Genomic DNA, 18264 nt, shown 5'->3' with positions numbered 1-18264 from the left:
GGCAAACCACCCCATAAAAAGTCTGCCATGAAAACGTGAAAACAACATCACCCCAGAGTTGGAAACGACTGATGCTTGCATAGGGGACCTTTCCTTTCCTTTCCCCTATGCCCCAGATGGCTTACAAAATATAAACATACACAATTTAAAAACATAATTAATTATATCAATAAATAAATCAACTTAAAACTTCCACAGTCACTACCAGCTACTAGAGACACTCAGCAGTTATTTCTACTGAAGGCTCATTGAAATAATTTGGCTTTGCACCTTTCAGGGAAGGAAGCAGTATATGGGCTACAGAGGGGACTGTCAGAAGTGAGGTGCCTGATTTACTCTGTGTTACTCTGTTTAGAACTGCATTGTGAATGAATGACAGACAGTGCCTTCATTTGCCTCAAAAGTGAGAGTGATGGCTTTCCAGAAGATTCTTTTTATAACCAGAACTTTGAGCCATATCACTCTTGGGGTGGATGCAGACCTCTGTATGCACTGAATCTTGGCATATCCAGCAAATCTGCATGTACACCCATCAGTGGTTTCTGCTTGTAGCACTGATGGCTCACTGGCACCCTAAGTAGCAGCTACCGTAACCAAACTAGCTATGAAAAGGTCCATTTCAGTTTGGCCATATGTTCTTATGGTGGCTTTATTGAAATACTTTGTCATTTTCCCTATAAACTACTAAAGATTGCAACATATTTCACCTTCAGAGCTAACTGAAACATTTGTGTTATTCATTTAACCTTTTACTACTTCTGGGGTTGCTGTTAAATTTGCTAGTTATTCCAGGAAAGGAATTGAGATGCAGTGAGGTGTAGTAGTTAGGTTGTTGGACTGAAATATGGGAGGCCCACATTCAAATCCCTTTTCTGTCATGGAAGCTCACTGCGTGGCCATGGACCAGTTACTCTCTCTCAGCCTCACCTACCTCACAGTTTTGTTGAAGGAGAGGAGAATAATGTAAACCACTGCAGGTCCCCATTGGGGGAAAAGGTAGGGTGTAAGTGAATTAAATAAATGAAATAAATGTCAGTTCAAGCACTTCTGGAGTCAAGCCAATGAGCATCAAACTTTACATGTAGATAAGGGTCAAACCTTACAGCAGACCCATTTGTTCAAACCCAAGTGTGACCTTATAAGTTTAAAATTTTGGTCTGATTTTTAGAGGAAAAGGTGTGTGTGCAGGTAAATGGCATTGTACCATCCCCACTTACCTCCTCATAGATTCTGTCTTCAAGCTTCTTATATTTGATAGAGTTCACTTCCAGTATTAGAGGTCAGATGAAGAAAATGCATTGTGATGGGGGGCAGATGACAGAGGAAATAAACTGTGAGAAAGGCAGGAAATTAGAACTCCTTACCTGCATACCGCTTTTGCTCTAAAAATGGCCCTGGTGGTGGTGGAAAGAGCCATCGTCACAATCAAATCAGGGTGACCCTGTAGGATTTTCAAGGCAAAAGACTAACAGAGGTGGTTTGCCATTGCCTGCCCCTGGATCACAACCCTGGACTTCCTTGGTGGTGTCCCATCCAAATACTAACCAGGGCTGACTGTTCTTAGCTTCCAAGATCAAATGAGCTCAGGTGAGCCTAAGCCATCCAGGCCAGGGCAGTCAGTCAATCAATCAGTCAAGGTCCTACCTTCACTTTATACATGATTGTGGTAGAACAGGGTTTAAACAAATGAGTGTGCTGCCATCATGTCTGCTTTGGCCCCAAGAGAACTCCATTTTTTAACCACATTAAATCATGTCTGATTGAATTCTCAGGTGTCTGTTCAGGGAATGAATGATTCCTATTTGAGTCTGTCCTGAGGGAAAACCAACTTAATATTAAGAAGTCAGTGAATCACAGGTACAGGCAACATCTAAAGACTCATTAGGCATCTTTTTGAAAAAGCTCCATCATTTAACAGGTTGCCTCAATAGTATCATCTCCAGAGAAGCTACAGCTGCATTGCGCCATAAAATTAGAATGAGGAGCATTAAAGCTAGCATTGTGAGTAGTCCAGTTTCAGCTCTGTCATGTTTCAGATTGGGAGTCAAAGTTTTATAATGATTTTCTGTATTATCATGGGTTACTTGGAGCTTTAGGTTCCAGTGCTATCTCTGCTTTCTTGTCCAGTATAGCTGGATCTAGGATTGCCAACCTTCAGGTTGTAGCTGGAGATCTCCTGGGATTATAACTCCAGGCCTCAGTTCACCTGGAGAAAATGGCTGCTTTGGAAGGTGGACTCTGTGGTATTAGACCCCATTAAAGTCCCTCCCTCCCCAAATCCCAACTTCCTCAGGCTTCACCTTCAAAATCTGTGGGTATTTCCCAACCCAGAGCCATCAATCCTAGGTTAAAAGCAGAAAAGTAAAAGTACATTGTGCAGTTGGAAAAAACAATTTTAAATTTCTAACTTTTAGCAGGAATAGATGTGTCTCCCTATCTTACCTTCTGTTTGTAGTGGAAAGTTAGTTTCAATGGGACTTTTCTAAAAAAAAACTATCTAGACAAAATTTTATTTGGAGGGAAGAAAACACAAATCTATATGCACATAAAATGTAAGAGGGATAAATTGGGAGCTGCTGTGCATGCTGGGATAGAATCTAATAGTCCTAGGCTTTCTGTGAAACCTCTTGATGTATCAGGAAGTGTTCATAAAGATGGCAGTGAAGGGCCGAGTAAACAGAACTTGGGGCAAGGTCTTGTGCTACTTAGCTTGTGACTGTTTCATTAAAGTTATACTCTTAATTTGTGTTTATATAATTTGTGCTTACCTGTAGCTATATGTGGGGACTAAAGATGGGCACAGAACACAATTTTTTCCCCCCCAGGGTGATGTGCCTGTTGTGGTAGTGTCACTTTTGAGTGACATCATCACGCCTGGTACGTTGTGGCACACAAGGAGGATCCCCCACTGATAACGGCACAGACGAACTGCCCCAAAACAAGCCACTTCATTTTGTGAGTCATGCATAGTACGAGTACCCAAACTGATTCAGAACAAACCCAGAGCCAGCAATCCTAGGTTGAAAGGAGAAAAGTAATTGGCTATATTAGGCATGAATCATGATTCATACTTTGATTCGTGCCCATCCTTTGTGGGGACACTAGGACTGGAGTTAAGTGACCTTATATACAGATCTAAAGCCACTTTACTATGGAGCTTTCCTAATTTGAGATCAGTCCTATGAGGTAGTTGTAATGCTGACATGAAATGCAAAAGCCTAAAAAGTTCAGTGGCTCAGATTCACAATATGTCATTCCTGGAACCATGGTTTAGATCAGAATTGAACAAATCCCAAGTGCCAGGTCACCATGGCACCTAGAAATTTCATTGTGGCACCTAGTATTTTCAGCAATGGTTTATTTTAGCATCTCTTGGCAATTCTCAGCAGAAGTACAAACTTGTTTATAATTTCATATCAAACTGCTTTATTGCATTTCATAAAAGGAAATGTGTATGAAATTCTTGTCATTGTTTATTCATATGTAAACTTAACTGTTCATTAGTGGTGGATGAATTTCTTAACTGGCTCCAAAATTCTATTAAATGGAAATTTAAAAAAAAAATGGGATTATGAGAATTTGGGAAGAAGTTTGGTAAGAGTTAGAGGTTATCTTTTTGTTTATGGTGATTTCAACAAAGATTATCCTTGTATCATATTTCTAATCCTGAACAATGCCCTGAGAATGTTTATCAAAAATCATGATGAGGCCATGTATAGATGGAGGGGGAAGTGTGGAGAGAAGAGCCTGTCTCACCCCCCTCATCAGCAGATAGCCAAGCGGCGGTGGCAGCAAGAAGCTCTAGGCAGCAAGAAGTGTGGAGGTGCACTTTCTGATTCAGTTTTCCCTCCTCTTCAATGCTCAGCTGATTGAGGGGGTCAGAAGTATGACAAGTTGCAGAAAGAGAGAATGTGGATAGAAATTGAAGGAAGGGGACAGATGGGATTTTCCTTCCTTACAATTTTTGTGTGCCTCCCACTTTTATGTACTGCAACACTTTTTAAAATGTAGTGCAACACTTTTGCCACAGCTCTAATAAAATTACAAGAACTGGTGAGGAGGTTAGGATTAGGTTTTATGTTAAAAGTCTGGAACTCTTCAGTTTAGAAAAGAGATGGCTAAGGTGGGGAATGTGATAGACATTTATGCATGGGGTGGAGAGAGTTGGCAAGGAGAACCTCTCCCAAAATACTAGCTCAAGGGCATAAAATGATTCTGATGAGTAGTAGATTGAAGACAGATAAAAGGAAACACTTCTTTAAACAGGAAGTGATTAAAATGTAGAGTTCACTTCCAAAGGATGTAGTGATGGCCATAGACATTTTTTGTTGTTCAGTCACACAGTCGAGTCCAACTCTTTGCAATCCCATGGACGAAGTCACACCAGGCCTCCTGTCTTCCACCATCCTCCAAAGTCTGCTCAAATTCATGTTAGTTACATTAGTAACACTGTCTAGCCATCTCATCTTTTGCTGTCCCCTTCTTCTTTTGCCTTCTGTCTTTGCCAGCATCAGGTTTTTCTCCAGGGAGCGCTCCCTTCTCATTTGGTGGCCAAAATATTTGAGCTTCAGCATCTGACCTTCCAGGGAACAGTCAGGGTTGATTTTCTTTAGGACTGACTGATTTGATCTTTTTGCAGTCCAAGGGACTCTCAAGGTTCTTTTCCAGTGTCACAACTCGAAAGCATCTATTTTTCTGTGCTCAGCCTTCCTTATGGTCCAACTCTCACAGCCACACGTTACTACAGGAATACCATCGCTTTGACTTTTTAAAAAGGGGATCAGATGGACTCCTGGAGATTAGATCTGTCAGTGGCTAGTAGTCATGGTGACTAAAGGGAACCTCCACACTTAGAGGCAGTCAGCAGCTGAATCCCAGCGTCAGGGGGCAATGCCCTCTGTGCCTCATTGTTGGATCTCCAGAGGAACTGGTTGGCTACTGTGTGAGATGAGATGCTAGGCTAGATGGACCACTGGTCTGATCCAGCAGGGTTCTTTATATGTTCTTAGGAATAATGAGAAGTATGGCCATTAAAATGGAAAACTCTGAAGTTTGAAATATAAGCCTGGCTCCTAAATATTTGGACTGACTTTTGGATCCAAATTTTTGTTGTCTGGTTTAGGCAATACGCTAAGGGCTAAGAATCACAATGTTTATGTGATATATGAGTATCTGAGCTAGCTGGCCTCAGTCCTGAATCCTGACACCTTTTCCATTAATATCAGATGGGAACTAAATGCCAATGTATGGTGCTAGTCCAGGTGGGTAGCTGTGTTGGTATGAAGCACTAGAACAAATTTTGAGTCCATTTGCAGCTTTAAGACCAACAAACATTTATTCAAGGTATGAATTTCCTGTTCGGGCACACTTCCTCAGGCACATGAAAACTTGTACCTTGAATAAATGTTTGTTGGTCTTAAAGGTGCCACTGGACTCAAAATTTGTTCTATGTATGATGCTGTTATGGAGAGGGACAGACAACAAGGAAAGGAATTTCCACATAGAAAGTGTGTTTTTCCTTCCATAGAAGCCTTAAAACAATAGCTTAATTGCTAAGGATGAATGAGGCTAGTAACCACAGATTGCCCACCAAAGGTGATGTTTCGGTTTGTCATCCAAAAGGTCCTAAAAATAAAAGCAGAAGCTTCTCACAAAAAAGTGAAAGTTACAGAGAAAGCATGGCTGCTCTTTAGGTAAGAAAACTAAACAACATTCTGTCTCTGAAACAAGATAAATATACCTTTACTTCACATTCTGCCCATTTGGGGTGCACTAGGTATCAAATCAAATGTTTTTGTAGTGTATAATTATTCTCCCTTCTTCTAGTAGAATTATTTCTCTCTTTTCCTATGATTAGAAGCATTTACTGAAATCCCTACTACCCTTGGAATGTGTGCTTGTCTGACCCTTTTAGACTTACATGCTTGGTTGCTGAAGAGTTCTATAAAAACTTTTTTGTTTGGCATGAAAGTTGCTGAAGTGATATATCTGTTAGTGATAGAAATGGTTATTCCCTCAAAGGTTCCGTGCCCTTTTGATAGGTAGAGCTAGTCTGAAAAAAGATTCCAGTGACTCTTGATCAGTCAGGCACCTAAAATGTCGTCAATGCTAGTAGTATGAAATGTATCTCTAGCTCTTTGTGGAAGGCTGACCATAGACATTTTAAATGTCTTTCTGACTGTGGTCAAGGGTCATTCAGAGTCCTTCTGAAATATATGAACATTTTTGAGTTGAGCTGAAATAACATACTGTCTTAATGTGGTTGCTAGGCAGGTTGTCTCTACAGCATTTAAAGCAGAAGGTGTCACAAGTAGATAGTGTGCCTCAAGGCTCTAGCATTAGCAAAGGGTTGGCAGAACTGTCCACTATTTTGGAGAACTCTCTGGTATGGTTGGAGGAGTTATTATTCTCTCTTACCAGTTTACTCTGTTCTCTTTTCTTGGGTTTTGTGTAGCACATGGGTCCCTTATCTTTTAGCTTTCTGTCCGTGTTTATCATTATTTCAGCAGTACAGATTTTAATTTGGATTGGGGAGGAGTTTGTGGTGTACCAAAGAAATGTATGCTAAGTGCATCTCCTCTTAACAGCTGCTGTTTTTTTTTTTTTTAACAGAATCTAACTACCTGTGGACAGGGCTGTAGCCAGGATTTGGAAGGTTGGGGGCATTTAATTTTTTTTGGGAGCACTCACGCCCCCCAGCACCCCACACAACCTTCCCTCTTCTCACTCCCCCTGCCCTCCCTCTCTGCCACACTCACTGTCACCCTCCCTTCCTCGCCACTAAAATAGTGTGCAGGGCCAGGAACAGAAGCAGCCCCCAGCCTCCGCCACAAGTTAAGGGGATCAGCTGATCTGATCGGCGGGCCCTTTAATGCAGCAGTAAGAGTGGCAGGGAGAGCCACTCTCTCCAGGCGCCACCCTTCCTTTCCATCACTAAAATAGCACACAGGGCCGGGGGCAGAAGTAGCCCCCAGCTGATCCTTGGGCCCTTTAACTGGGGCTGGGGGCTGCTTCTGCCTCCGGCCCCACATGCTATTTTAGTGGCCAGAAGGGAGGGCGGCAACAAGAGTGGCAGGGAGAGTTGCTCTCACCACCAGCCTTCCTTCCCCGCCACTAAAATAGTGCGCTGGCGGGGTCAGAAGCAGCTTCCAGCACCCCGCGTGAGTTAAAGGGCCTGCTGATCAGCTGATTGGTGGGCCTTTTAACTCAGGCCTATGGACTTTGCAGTGCAGGATTTTTCTGCTTCCTCTCCTGCTGCTGCCCACTGAGCTCCTCCTCCCAGTGTGTTCCTTGGGGTGTGGTCAAAAGACCCTTAGGAAGAACATAGGAAACAAAGAGGGTTCTGTAGTAGATGGGAGGACTGACATAAATAGTTGTCCCTGTTCCACATGTGGAAATGAAAATAAGAATGGCCAGTAGGCAGAAAAAATGTAGAAAAACAGCTGCAAGGTGAAAAAAAAAACGTATTAAGTTCTTGTGGATCCCTATGTGTTTTTGCTTCAATCATTTCTAAAGTTATTCACTTTCCACCTTGATCAGTAAGATGTGGAAATGCCATTCTATTAGAAGAGCTGAATGGCTGGATAACTCCCGTAGTTGTTATAGGGTAATCTAGAAGGAAAATCATAAAACAGCTGTGAAACACCATTTATTAAGAAAGGCTCCTGGGGGGAGGCACAGAAAACTTCCTTCATAGGAGAAGGAAAAGAGAAAGAAAATCTACACTTGAACGAACTTTCCTTGCAGCATGTTGACTTTCCTCTCTTGTGAATCATAGACATGGAATCAGGATGGAATTTGAGAAGAGGCAAGTATTTTCTTGGAGGAAAAGAGCCCCATAGAATATAGAGGATTATTTCCCTCTGCATTGTCCCGTGTTGATTTTGCATTGTCCCTTCGACCTTCTGTGACTAAGGCTATTCAATGCCAAATATGGTGGTGATTCATTTCACCACCAAGTTCTAAATCAGTGATACTTAGTGGCTCAGGAGCCACATCTGGTGTTTTGACATGTTACCTGTTGCTGTTCTAGCACTCACTCCATGTTACAGGAAAATAAGCACATCCGTTGCCTTGTGTGGTTTGTGGCTAGCAGCTGCTCCCCACCTTGAGATAGCTGCTGGGTCTGAAGGACTACGTTATTGAGCAGAGAGGAAGGGAAGCTGTGAGCCTCCTTGAACTGCAGGCCTCATACCATAAATGGAAGTAAGTGGACCCATCCTCTGCAACAACCCCTTACCTTTCTCTGTAGCCATCACCACCAAAACAGTAGCCACCCAGGAAAAGAACAACCTGTCTACAGTGGAGTGGTCATGGTTTTATTCCCCTTTGCCCACAGCCAGCTTGGTCTCCTCTGGGAGCCTTGAGCTTCTGGGCCTCAGGCTGAGAAAAGAGAGGGAGGAGGCTGAGGGGAAAGCCGTTTCTCACACTCCAGATGCACAAGGGCTGGCTAAAGTTCAACAGCAATGGGGAGTGACAACTCTATGTTCTCAGAAATAATTGATAATCAAAAAGGATATATTTAATATAGTAGTTATACCTTTCATTATTGCATATATGGATTTTCGGGTGCCCTGGGTATACAGCAGTCTGTGGCTTTTGTAGCTGATGGTCATTGATGGTTGTCCACAAGTTGCAGAGTGAATACCACTGTTCTAGATTCTCAGCAAGGTTCTCGGAAGGTTACTGAGGTGGCCATGATGACATTGGGCTTCTTTCTCCTGCAGGTCTCTTTCTGTCCCCCTTTGGCTTAATGAAAAGAATTTGTACCCGCAGCCTGCTGTTATCAGGGTGTTGGCGAAAAGTAATTAAATGAGCAGTTGTAACAGAGCTCAAAGGGCCTGAGGAATGAGGGGATTTTAATCAAATCTGGAGGAGCAATTAATAAAAAGCTTGTAACCCTTTAAGGCTGGCTCCTGCTGTTGGATTAAGGAGAGTGTGGGTTATGGCTAGTGTCTGGAACAGGGACAGGCAATAAAGAATCCTCTGAGATTATCTTAATCTTCATTGTACCCAGTTACTTGATGAAGACTGTAAGAACTGGATAGGTCTCTGAGACTTGAGATGTTGAATATGAGAGAGTGTCTTGCCTTGAAATGTTGAAAATCAGCTTTTGCACCTCATCCCCTAACATAACAGTGTGTTATAGTGAAGGCTGGTAATATTCTGCCTGTAAATAAATAAATTTCAGCATTAAAAAAATCCCAACTTCTTTGCTCAGGAAAAAAAAAACACTATGCAAACTTTGTAATTTGCATAAGTCTACTTTGCATACTACTTAAAGTGATCATACAGCATCTGTTTACAATTTTGAATGCACATCTGTTCAGCGGAGCCTAGTTTGGCAAAGCAAAGACTGGAAATCCATGATGTGACTGAAGTGGCACATAACAGCTGAACTGGGAAGTGAAGACACAGCAAAAGAACTCCGTGACCAAGATATACACATATTTTTAAGGGATCATTGCAAAAGAACCTGTAAATCAAGTCTGAGGGTCATAATGAAACTCGTTTATATATAGAATATGGATGGGTAACAAAAGGAAGCACCTCTTCACACACTGAGTAATTCCTTTGTGGAATTAACTGCCAGCTGATGTACTGATGGCCTTGAGCACTGATGACTTTAATAAGGGAATTTAGACAGATTCATGAAGGATAGATAGCTCCATCAGTGGCTGTACCCACAATGATTTCTCTCACATAGTTCAGTTATTACTTATGGAATGAATTCAGGATTTCCTCCAAAATGTTGCAGTTTGATTTAAATTAATTCTGTGTTTGATGAGACTGATGGGAAGTGCAGGACTTGATTAAAAAGTTAAGCAGCATGTTTGTACCACTTAAACAAGCACTGGTTACAATCAATTTCTTATCCTTCTGCAGTGTGACATGGAAGGCATGGTAGGACAAATGGGGGTGAATGCCTTTTAAAAAGCATGCATAGATTTTGTCACACCAAGCCAAACACAACTCATTGGTAACCTATTAAGGGCTCAATAAACTTTCTTTTTTTGCTTCCTGTGCTCAGGAAATGTGGATACTGAAGAGAGGTAGATGGGTATCTGTCTTGGCTGATAGGTAGGGGTTTCCCCCCTGGAAAAATAGGTGCTAGAATGCCCAAGAGGAAAATGAAGGAGAAATGTATGGAATTCTTTGAAACAATATTATTTTCATGCACTGTGGACTTACCACTACTTTAAAGCACTTTCCAGGCTTTAGTCATGTCACCAACTTCCTCAGTTCTTTTTCAGGTCTTTCTTTTGGTGTCTAACACTGAATGATGAGCTTAAAGCAACAGTGTGCTTTAACGTACTTTGTTGGATCAAAGACTGCCATGCTCCCCCAGTGCCCTTCATGAACTTTTAGGCATTTTTTTTGGAGAACTTTGTTTCCATGTAGAGGTTCCAGAACTCTGATCTGGTGTGTCCCCCCCCCCCCACCAAAAAAAAAAAAAAAAGCCCTGCTGATAGGGCTGCGTTCAACATGAGGACAGATGTTTTTAACAGGCTTGCTTTATTTTATTTATTTATTTTATGACTTCTATCCCGCCCTTCCCAACAAGTGGCTCAGGGCGGCTTACAACACAGGAATCTAACATAAATAGGCATTAAACATAGAGCATTTAAATTTAAACATTAAACCATTTAAAACATTGAACCATTTAAAACATTTAAACCATTGGGGGCAGCAGACATCCAGTATAACTACGCTCAGTTTCTTGTACCAGCTAGTCATAGGCCAGCCGGAAGAGGGTTGTCTTACAGGTCCTGTGGAACTGGGCAAGGTCCCGCAGGGCCCTCACCTCTTCCGGCAGCTGGTTCCACCAGGAGGGGGCCATAATAGAAAAGGCCCGGTCCCTTGTCGATTTTAAGCGGGCTTCCTTTAGAGCAAGGGTGTTGAACTAAGTTGTCTTGAGGGCCAGATCTGATATAAATGAGACCTTGTTGGGTCAGGCCATGAGCACCATAAAATGAAATCTCAGGTAGCAAAAATATAAACTTTATAAGGGACACAGACAGACACAATTAAAGATTTAAAAAACTTAAAATAAAACATGCTTAAAACATTAGCACTCATTGGTTTTAAAAGTGCTTTCTTTTTGTCTCTCCTGTATGATCCAGGGAACTGTGGCTCTTTCCTTCCTTCCCCATGGAACCAGGAGTTGGGGGGGAGGCCCCAGCTGGAAGGAACAGAGGCTTTGTTTAGTAGCTCTACTGTGTAATTGAGAAAGCCTGGCAAAGCAAGCTATCCCTCCCCTCTTCCTCCCCAAGAGAGGAGCTGCAGCCAATGGAGAAAATAGAGACTTTGCTCTGAAGCTCCTGTGCTATTGAGCAAGCCTGGCAAGGCAAGTTGTTATGCAGGAGGAAGCAAGAGAGAGGGAGAAGGAAGCAGACAACAACCAGTTGCTCGAGGGCTTGATAAGAGCCCTGTGGGAGCCTGATTCGGCCCCTGGGCCACATGTTTGACACCTCTGCTCTAGAGTAACAGTCCCCAGGAGGGTGGTAGAGGTTTGGAATGAACTGTAAGAAGTAGCTGATTATCTTTATTTGAATTGTCTGCAGAGGAACAGGCTGTGTTGGGTGGTTTGGTTTGCCTGTGGAATGATGATTTGTTACACCATCACATAAATCCCCCACAAAGAAAAAGGAATATCCTCCTCTTGTGTCCTTTATGTCTATCACAGACTGATTAGGTCAACTGTTAAAGACTGATGACAATGGAAAACAGAAAATGAAGTAACTCACCCATCTAGGAAACTGAAGTAGCCTGTGCTGCAGCTGCTTGAAGCTAGAGGGCAGCACAGGAGCTTTGCCGATGCTTTGTGTACATGTCGATCAAGCAAAGGAAGGATGTACTCCCAGCCCTGTAGGAATGGCTCCAGGCCAGGCCAGGACAGTTTCTGCAGTTGTTGTTAACCGGTGTGAGTGATTTTACTATGATCTTTCTGTTCTTGTAACATGCTTCACCATGTTCTGATCTAAACCTCTATCTTGGATAATTAAATGCACTCATTCACACATTAGTTGATGCTCCCATGTCTCACAGAAGTTACTTCTAAGGTGATGTTTAACATTTAATATTAAAAATATCAACTTTGTACTGGATTGTCTAAAAGCTAGGTTTTATCACCATTGTAGCTAGGTATTGAAACAACAGAGTTGTGAGGACTGCTACCACAGAACACATGGGGACATTAGTCTTTTTGTCTTTTTCTCTTCCTCCCAACCCCAGAAGGTTTCATCTATCTTCTGGTAAGTGCCTGGAAACTTTCATATTGCTGGGTCAGATTTGGCAGTCAAACAAAAACAAAAGGTGTAATAAATTTTTGAGGGGGTCTTACTTTAGGGATAAACTGGAGAGCCAGTTTGGTGTAGTGGTTAAGTGTGCGGACTCTTATCTGGGAGAACTGAGTTTGATTCCCCACTCCTCCACTTGCACCTGCTAGCATGGCCTTGGGTCAGTCATAGCCCTGACAGAGGTTGTCCTTGAAAGGGCAGCTGCTGTGAGAGCCCTCTCCAGCCCCACCCACCTCACAGGGTGTCTGTTGTGGGGGAGGAAGGTAAAGGAGATTGTGAGCCGCTCTGAGACTCTTCAGAGTGGAGGGCAGGATATAAATCCAATATCTTCAAATATCTTCTTCAAATAAGAAAAAACAAGGAAAGAGGAGTTTGTGCTCATAAAAGCCATATAACCAGAATGTAGGAACAAGGTATACATTGCTTTTTGCCCAGCCCGTGTAGGTATGTGTGTTTGTGTGCGGTGTGTATGCTCATTGGTAGGTGGCAGCAGCATAAGAGAAATACATTTACCTCCCTTCGAAACAGGTATGTGAATAGTATGCTGAATTTTTAAGAACTTGGATGAACTTTGGGCAGGTCACCTTTGATGGTGTTTGATTAAAGAACAGTCTTCTTAATTGCCATGTCTAGAACCTTGTGTCTTGAGAGGGTTTATGCACATGGCCAGTCTCCCAAAGATGTCCACTGAAGTAGGGTTGCCAGGTCTTACCTGGTGAGGGATTTTAGTCCTCTGTCTGGGTGGTCTTCTTGCTGGGTAGGTAAAGTGGGGGATGCTCTGTCATCTTGGAAAAAAACTCTAGGATAACACAGAGTTTTCCCCAAAATGATAGCGCGTCCCCACACGATGTGCCCAGCGCAATGATGTCACCTCCAAGTACTATAATCGCGTCAGGGACATTGGGTGCAACGGAGCTCTTTGGCCAGTTCCAGCAGATCAGAGGCCACAAAAGTGAGGGAACCCCTGTCCCCATCAGGGTAATGGGAACCCTATACAGAAGAGATACAAGTTGGTCCAATGGCAGAAAAATTTGGGTCATAATATTACATTAGAAGAATGGGAGAGATTGTGGAAGTTCAATATTAAATTAACCAGGTCAGTAACTTTTTAAAGAAAACTTATATAAGATGTTTTACAGATGGTACATGACTCCACAGAAATTGTGCAAGATGTATACTAATATGTCTAACAAATGTTGGAAATGTGCTAAACAAGTGGGTTCTTTCTATCATATGCGATGGACATATGTGATGGTGAAGGGCTACTGGAAAATGGTTCATGAATTATTACAGAAGATTATGAAGACACAGATTCAATTCAAACCAGAACTATTTTTATTGAATATATTTCCTGAGGACTATTCAAAAGAAATGAGACATTTGTTGTGCATTACATTACAGCAGCCAGGATTCTCTTGGCACAGAGATGGAAATCTCAGGAAATCCCCATGAGAATGGACTTGGTGGGAAAAATTCTGGAAACAGCAGAGCTGGACTTTTTATCCCAGCTGTTGGCTGGGAAATCTAAGGAAGAAGCAAGAAAATATTGGTTGAAATTCTATCCCTGGCTAGATACTCAAGACTTTTAAGAGTCTCTGGTGTGAACATATCTCCTTTTTCCTGTATTCTGTATTACAAGATTGCTTTTACTGGAAATGTCAAATTCAATAGATATTTTAACAAAAAGATTTATAATACAAGATATCAAAATGTTGATGGTGCACAAGTTAGAGACAACAATAAGTGACAATCTATGTATTTTAAGAAAGTATTGCAGATGTAGACTTGTATTCTTTGAAAGTACTCTCTATGCAGATTAAGACTGATTTATAATCTTTATTTCTTATCCCTTCTTATTCCCTATTCCCAATTCTTTGAAACTAATAAAACTTAAATAGACAGAAGAGATACATGAACTCTTCCCTGCTGTCTGTGGACTCAGCATCACTATTGTTTTTTTTTAAATGATGCCATCTTGATATCCACCTTATAGGACTGTTCAGACGCACAGTTTAATCAGTTGTCGCTGCTGTTTCATACCGGATTAAAAGTGGCTGATCAGACTGCAGTATCTGCCTCCTGGTTGTCACCCACCTCCAATTATTCTCCAAACCGGATTATTTTGTTACCTACTCCTTTGTGGTGTTTTTTGAGTTGTCCGGTTTCACCTTGTTGTTTTCTCCGTCTGGATAGTTCTGCTGTGATATTAACCAACTTCCGGATGTCTGAAGGCTGTCCCAGAGCAAAAGGAGCCTCAGACATCCGGTTTACGGTCGCCATTTTTTTTACTACTTAGCGATATGCATAAAGCATAACCACATAATGCTTTACCTATGCGCACATGCATATGCACATAATGTGTGTGTGTGCATAATGCTCTTATGCACCTAATGGTGGAGGGAACAAACAAACAAAAAAAGAACTGCATGGTGCCATCGTGTGGACAGCAGAAGATGGTTTCACCGCAGAGTGATGAGAATTGCAGTATGGTAGTCTGATCGATAATATCCGGAACAAAGATATTCAGAACAGAACCGGGTCAGTTTAACACGGACTCAACATGCTGTGTGAATAGGGCTTATTTGTAACAGACCCTTGGAGGTTCCTTTTGTCAAACTTGAACATTTTGATGGGCTTCAAACTGTTAAAGAGTCAGTGGGCACAGTGTTAGCTTTAGATCAGGAAGACCCATGTTGAGATCCTCTTCTGCTCTGCACTGGGTCTTACTGGCAGTGTAATCGTTTAAAATTGTTTTTATTCAAACCAAATAGCAGATATATACATCGATATGAAATTATATAAGATACATTATTGATCCGTCCTGCTTCCAAAGGGCATAGAAAACCGTTCACCAGCAAGTGACAATTTTAATACTATTTCCAAAATAGGAGTCAATTGCACCTTTAAGACCAACTTAGTTTTATTCAGAACGTAAGCTTTCGTGTGCTTACGTTCTGAATAAAACTAAGTTGGTCTTAAAGGTGCAATTGACTCCTATTTTGTTCTACTATTTCAGACCAACACGGCTGCCTATTTGGATCTAGTACTATTTCCAGATGTACAATTGACTGATAAAGGCCCCACTCTGTGGTAGGGTCTGGTTTTATAGCCTCAGTGCTTAATTTCCAAGACTGAGGATTGCCTCTGGGAAACACAGTTGAAAGCACAGGAGCAGGCCTCCCTCTCCCCCTGCTCTGATCACCAGCCTCAAAGAAATAACAGGGCGCCTCAGATCATTAATACTAGGCTTAGAGAGAGCCTTGGGCTTTGACCTATATTTTGTTGACCCTTTCATGCCTGCTGGTGGTGTTTGGGTTTTTAACATGGTGATAGCAAGGAAGGAGATCTGGGGAAATTATTTTAATCCCTGAGCAAAGCGTCCCTCCTTCTCTTCTTTCTTCCTCCAAAAAATACACTGAAATGCCAGGGTCCCTGTGAGATTTCCCAGACTTCTGCTGTCATTTCCACCCTCTGTCTTACCTGCTCAGAAGGGCCTTCACACTTTTAATGTATGCACATACTTTCCCCTCCCTATTCCAAGTTTGGTTCCTTTAGTAATGTCATTTCCATCCACTTAAACCAGGCAACATTGGAATGCCCATTCCCATGGAACTGTGTTTCTCTCAGTTTAGGCCTATTACATGCTTCAACAGAAATATTGTGGTTATTCTGTATTATATAAAGGATGCTCTTTTTTGGGGGGGGGGAGTACAGAATACATTATTCTGAATTCTAGAACTGTTCCAATTCCTCCTTGACTCTTCTAATGAACTTGTTTTAGTTCTGATGCAAAGCACATCTGCTTTGCTCTCCTGAGTGTAGAAGAAGGGCTTCTGTGGAACTATCAGCGTATAGCTGATAAGGACTTGACTAACTTGGTATTCTTAAGGGATGAACTGATTTCTCTGCCCTTTTTGTGTGTGTGTGTGTCCCAGGTGACTCGTGTGCCAGTGGAGAGCTGCGAGCAATATACAACCTGCGCATTGTGCCTGGGCTCCAGGGATCCTCACTGCGGCTGGTGTGTTTTACACAACATGTGAGTATGTGCACAGCTTATCTTGCACCTCTTCATAGACACCCCCCCCCCTGCGTTTATGGGAACTGAATTAACAGCTGGGCTAATAATTCCATCTATTTGTATTACTGTTTATTTAGTGTTAGGGGTATACTAGGCATTATAGAGAACAGCAACAACAAATTGATGTATTTCCTACCCAGAAGGCACCAGGTCTGTATAAAGTGAACAAAATGAGGATTGGGGAGAGGTATGAAAGTTAGTAGTGGATTTAAAGTTAGTAGTGAATATAAGAGAGAGGAAAGAAAGTGTAGGAGTAGGTAAAGTGAAGCTCGGTTGCTTTTGGAAAATATATGCACTAAAGATCTGGACTTAAAAAAAGAGATGTAGCTTGTGGCTTCTCCACTGGAAAGGCAGTATGTAAACATTCTAATAAGCACACAGGTTTTTTTAAAAAGGGAGAGGATAATAGCATCATGCAAGACACATACCTTGGGTCATAAGAAGCATCCCCTCCCACTGCAGCTTTCTCTGCTTCCCCAGCCCCCCAGAAATAGTATCTGGGGCAAACTGAGGCTTTGCAGTGCCTGGGGCGGGAGGAGGGTGTTCAACAGAAATTGTCCTCCCTGCTCTGCTTAGAGAAATACCATGCTGTTGCTGTTGTACCAACAGATGGCAATTTGGGACCCAAACCAATGCTGCAAACAAAGGTAACAGTGGGGCTCACACAAGGTGAGCTTGTGAGGGGGGTGGGGACTGAAGATATTCAGATCTTGCCTTTTCCATGAACTTAGTAGGTAGTCTTAAATAAGCTACTGTTGGGACCAAAAAAGATATAAGAAAAGCCCAGATGGATCAGACCAGTGGCCCATCTAGCACAGCACTCATTTTACACAGTGGCTCTGGAGGACCAACAAAGAAGGCATAGAAGCCTAGGTCTTCCCCAGTGTTGCTTTCTGGTACTGATATTCGAAAGTACTTCTGAATGTGGATGTAGTGGTCACTGACAGACCTGTCCTCCATGGAACTGTCTAATCCTCTTTTAAAGCATAATTAACATCACAGAGCTCAGTTCATCCAAAAGGCAAACTGCAAGAACATGCAAACCTGTGTGTGTGTGTGTGTGTGGAGTTAACCCTTCCAACTGCTTGGTTTCACTAAATGGAATTGCCCTCTCTCTCATCATTAGCATTTCAGTGCTATGAACAGGAGTTCTTGGGAGGATGGGAACCTTTTGCTTAGCAAAACCAAGCAAGATTTCAAGGATTAAGCCCCTTCTCTCCACGCTGTATGATTCCAGTTTGTATTGGGGCCCTGTGTGCTTGCAGGCTTTGACAGCTGAATTAGAGATCCATGTCTACTCTTTTTCTTACCATCAGCCTCCACGCCCCCATCTGCAAAACATGAATAGCAGTATTTACTTGCCTCATAGGATTCAGTGCTAATGTGCATGAAGCACTTTGAACACTTAAAAGGCATTGCATCCTTTTTACGAGGATGTTTATATGAGAAGGGAGATATAGGCATAACAGTTTGTAGAACTAGAATCTGAGAGACCAAGGTTTGAATTCCCACTGTGCCTTGGAAACTTGCTGGGTGACCTTGGCCCAGTCACCACTCTCAGCCTAAGTACCTCAGAGGGTTGCTCTGTGGATAAAATGGAGGAGAGGAGACTATAAGCTGCTTTGAGGAGAAAGGTGGGTTCTAAATGAAGTAAATAAATAAATGCAGGTAGATAATTTCTTGGCCTGTATTCAGACATCCATTTTAACCATGGTTACATTAAAAAATGTGTGCAAATGCCATTTGTGCCATGCCTCTGTCTTCCCAGGACTTCTTAACTAGAGTGTGTACCTGGGGATCTCAGTTTGTGGCTGGAAAATAACTGTCGTTAAGCTGCTCACCTGCATTTTTGTCTGGATATCTGAAGTCTGTTTCAAACCAGAATCC

The 18264-nt window shown here is 42.2% G+C and overlaps 1 protein-coding gene across 8 annotated transcripts in view; it reads left to right on the top strand.

Annotated features, from left to right (window-relative positions):
• The window catches only part of PLXNA1 (plexin A1), a 483656-nt gene that overhangs the window by 233883 nt on the left and 231509 nt on the right, over positions 1–18264 (top strand). For all 8 annotated transcript variants that reach the window (XM_060239681.1, XM_060239686.1, XM_060239682.1 and 5 more), the window contains exon 5: positions 16235–16335. In XM_060239681.1, the coding sequence (XP_060095664.1) occupies positions 16235–16335 (101 nt within the window). The remainder of the gene's footprint in view (positions 1–16234; positions 16336–18264) is intronic.

This window comes from Heteronotia binoei, chromosome 5, assembly GCF_032191835.1.
Source record: "Heteronotia binoei isolate CCM8104 ecotype False Entrance Well chromosome 5, APGP_CSIRO_Hbin_v1, whole genome shotgun sequence".
Classification (NCBI taxonomy): Eukaryota; Metazoa; Chordata; class Lepidosauria; order Squamata; family Gekkonidae; genus Heteronotia; species Heteronotia binoei.
The sequence above is the reverse complement of the archived record's forward strand: the minus strand, read 5'-3'. Positions and strand labels throughout refer to the sequence as shown.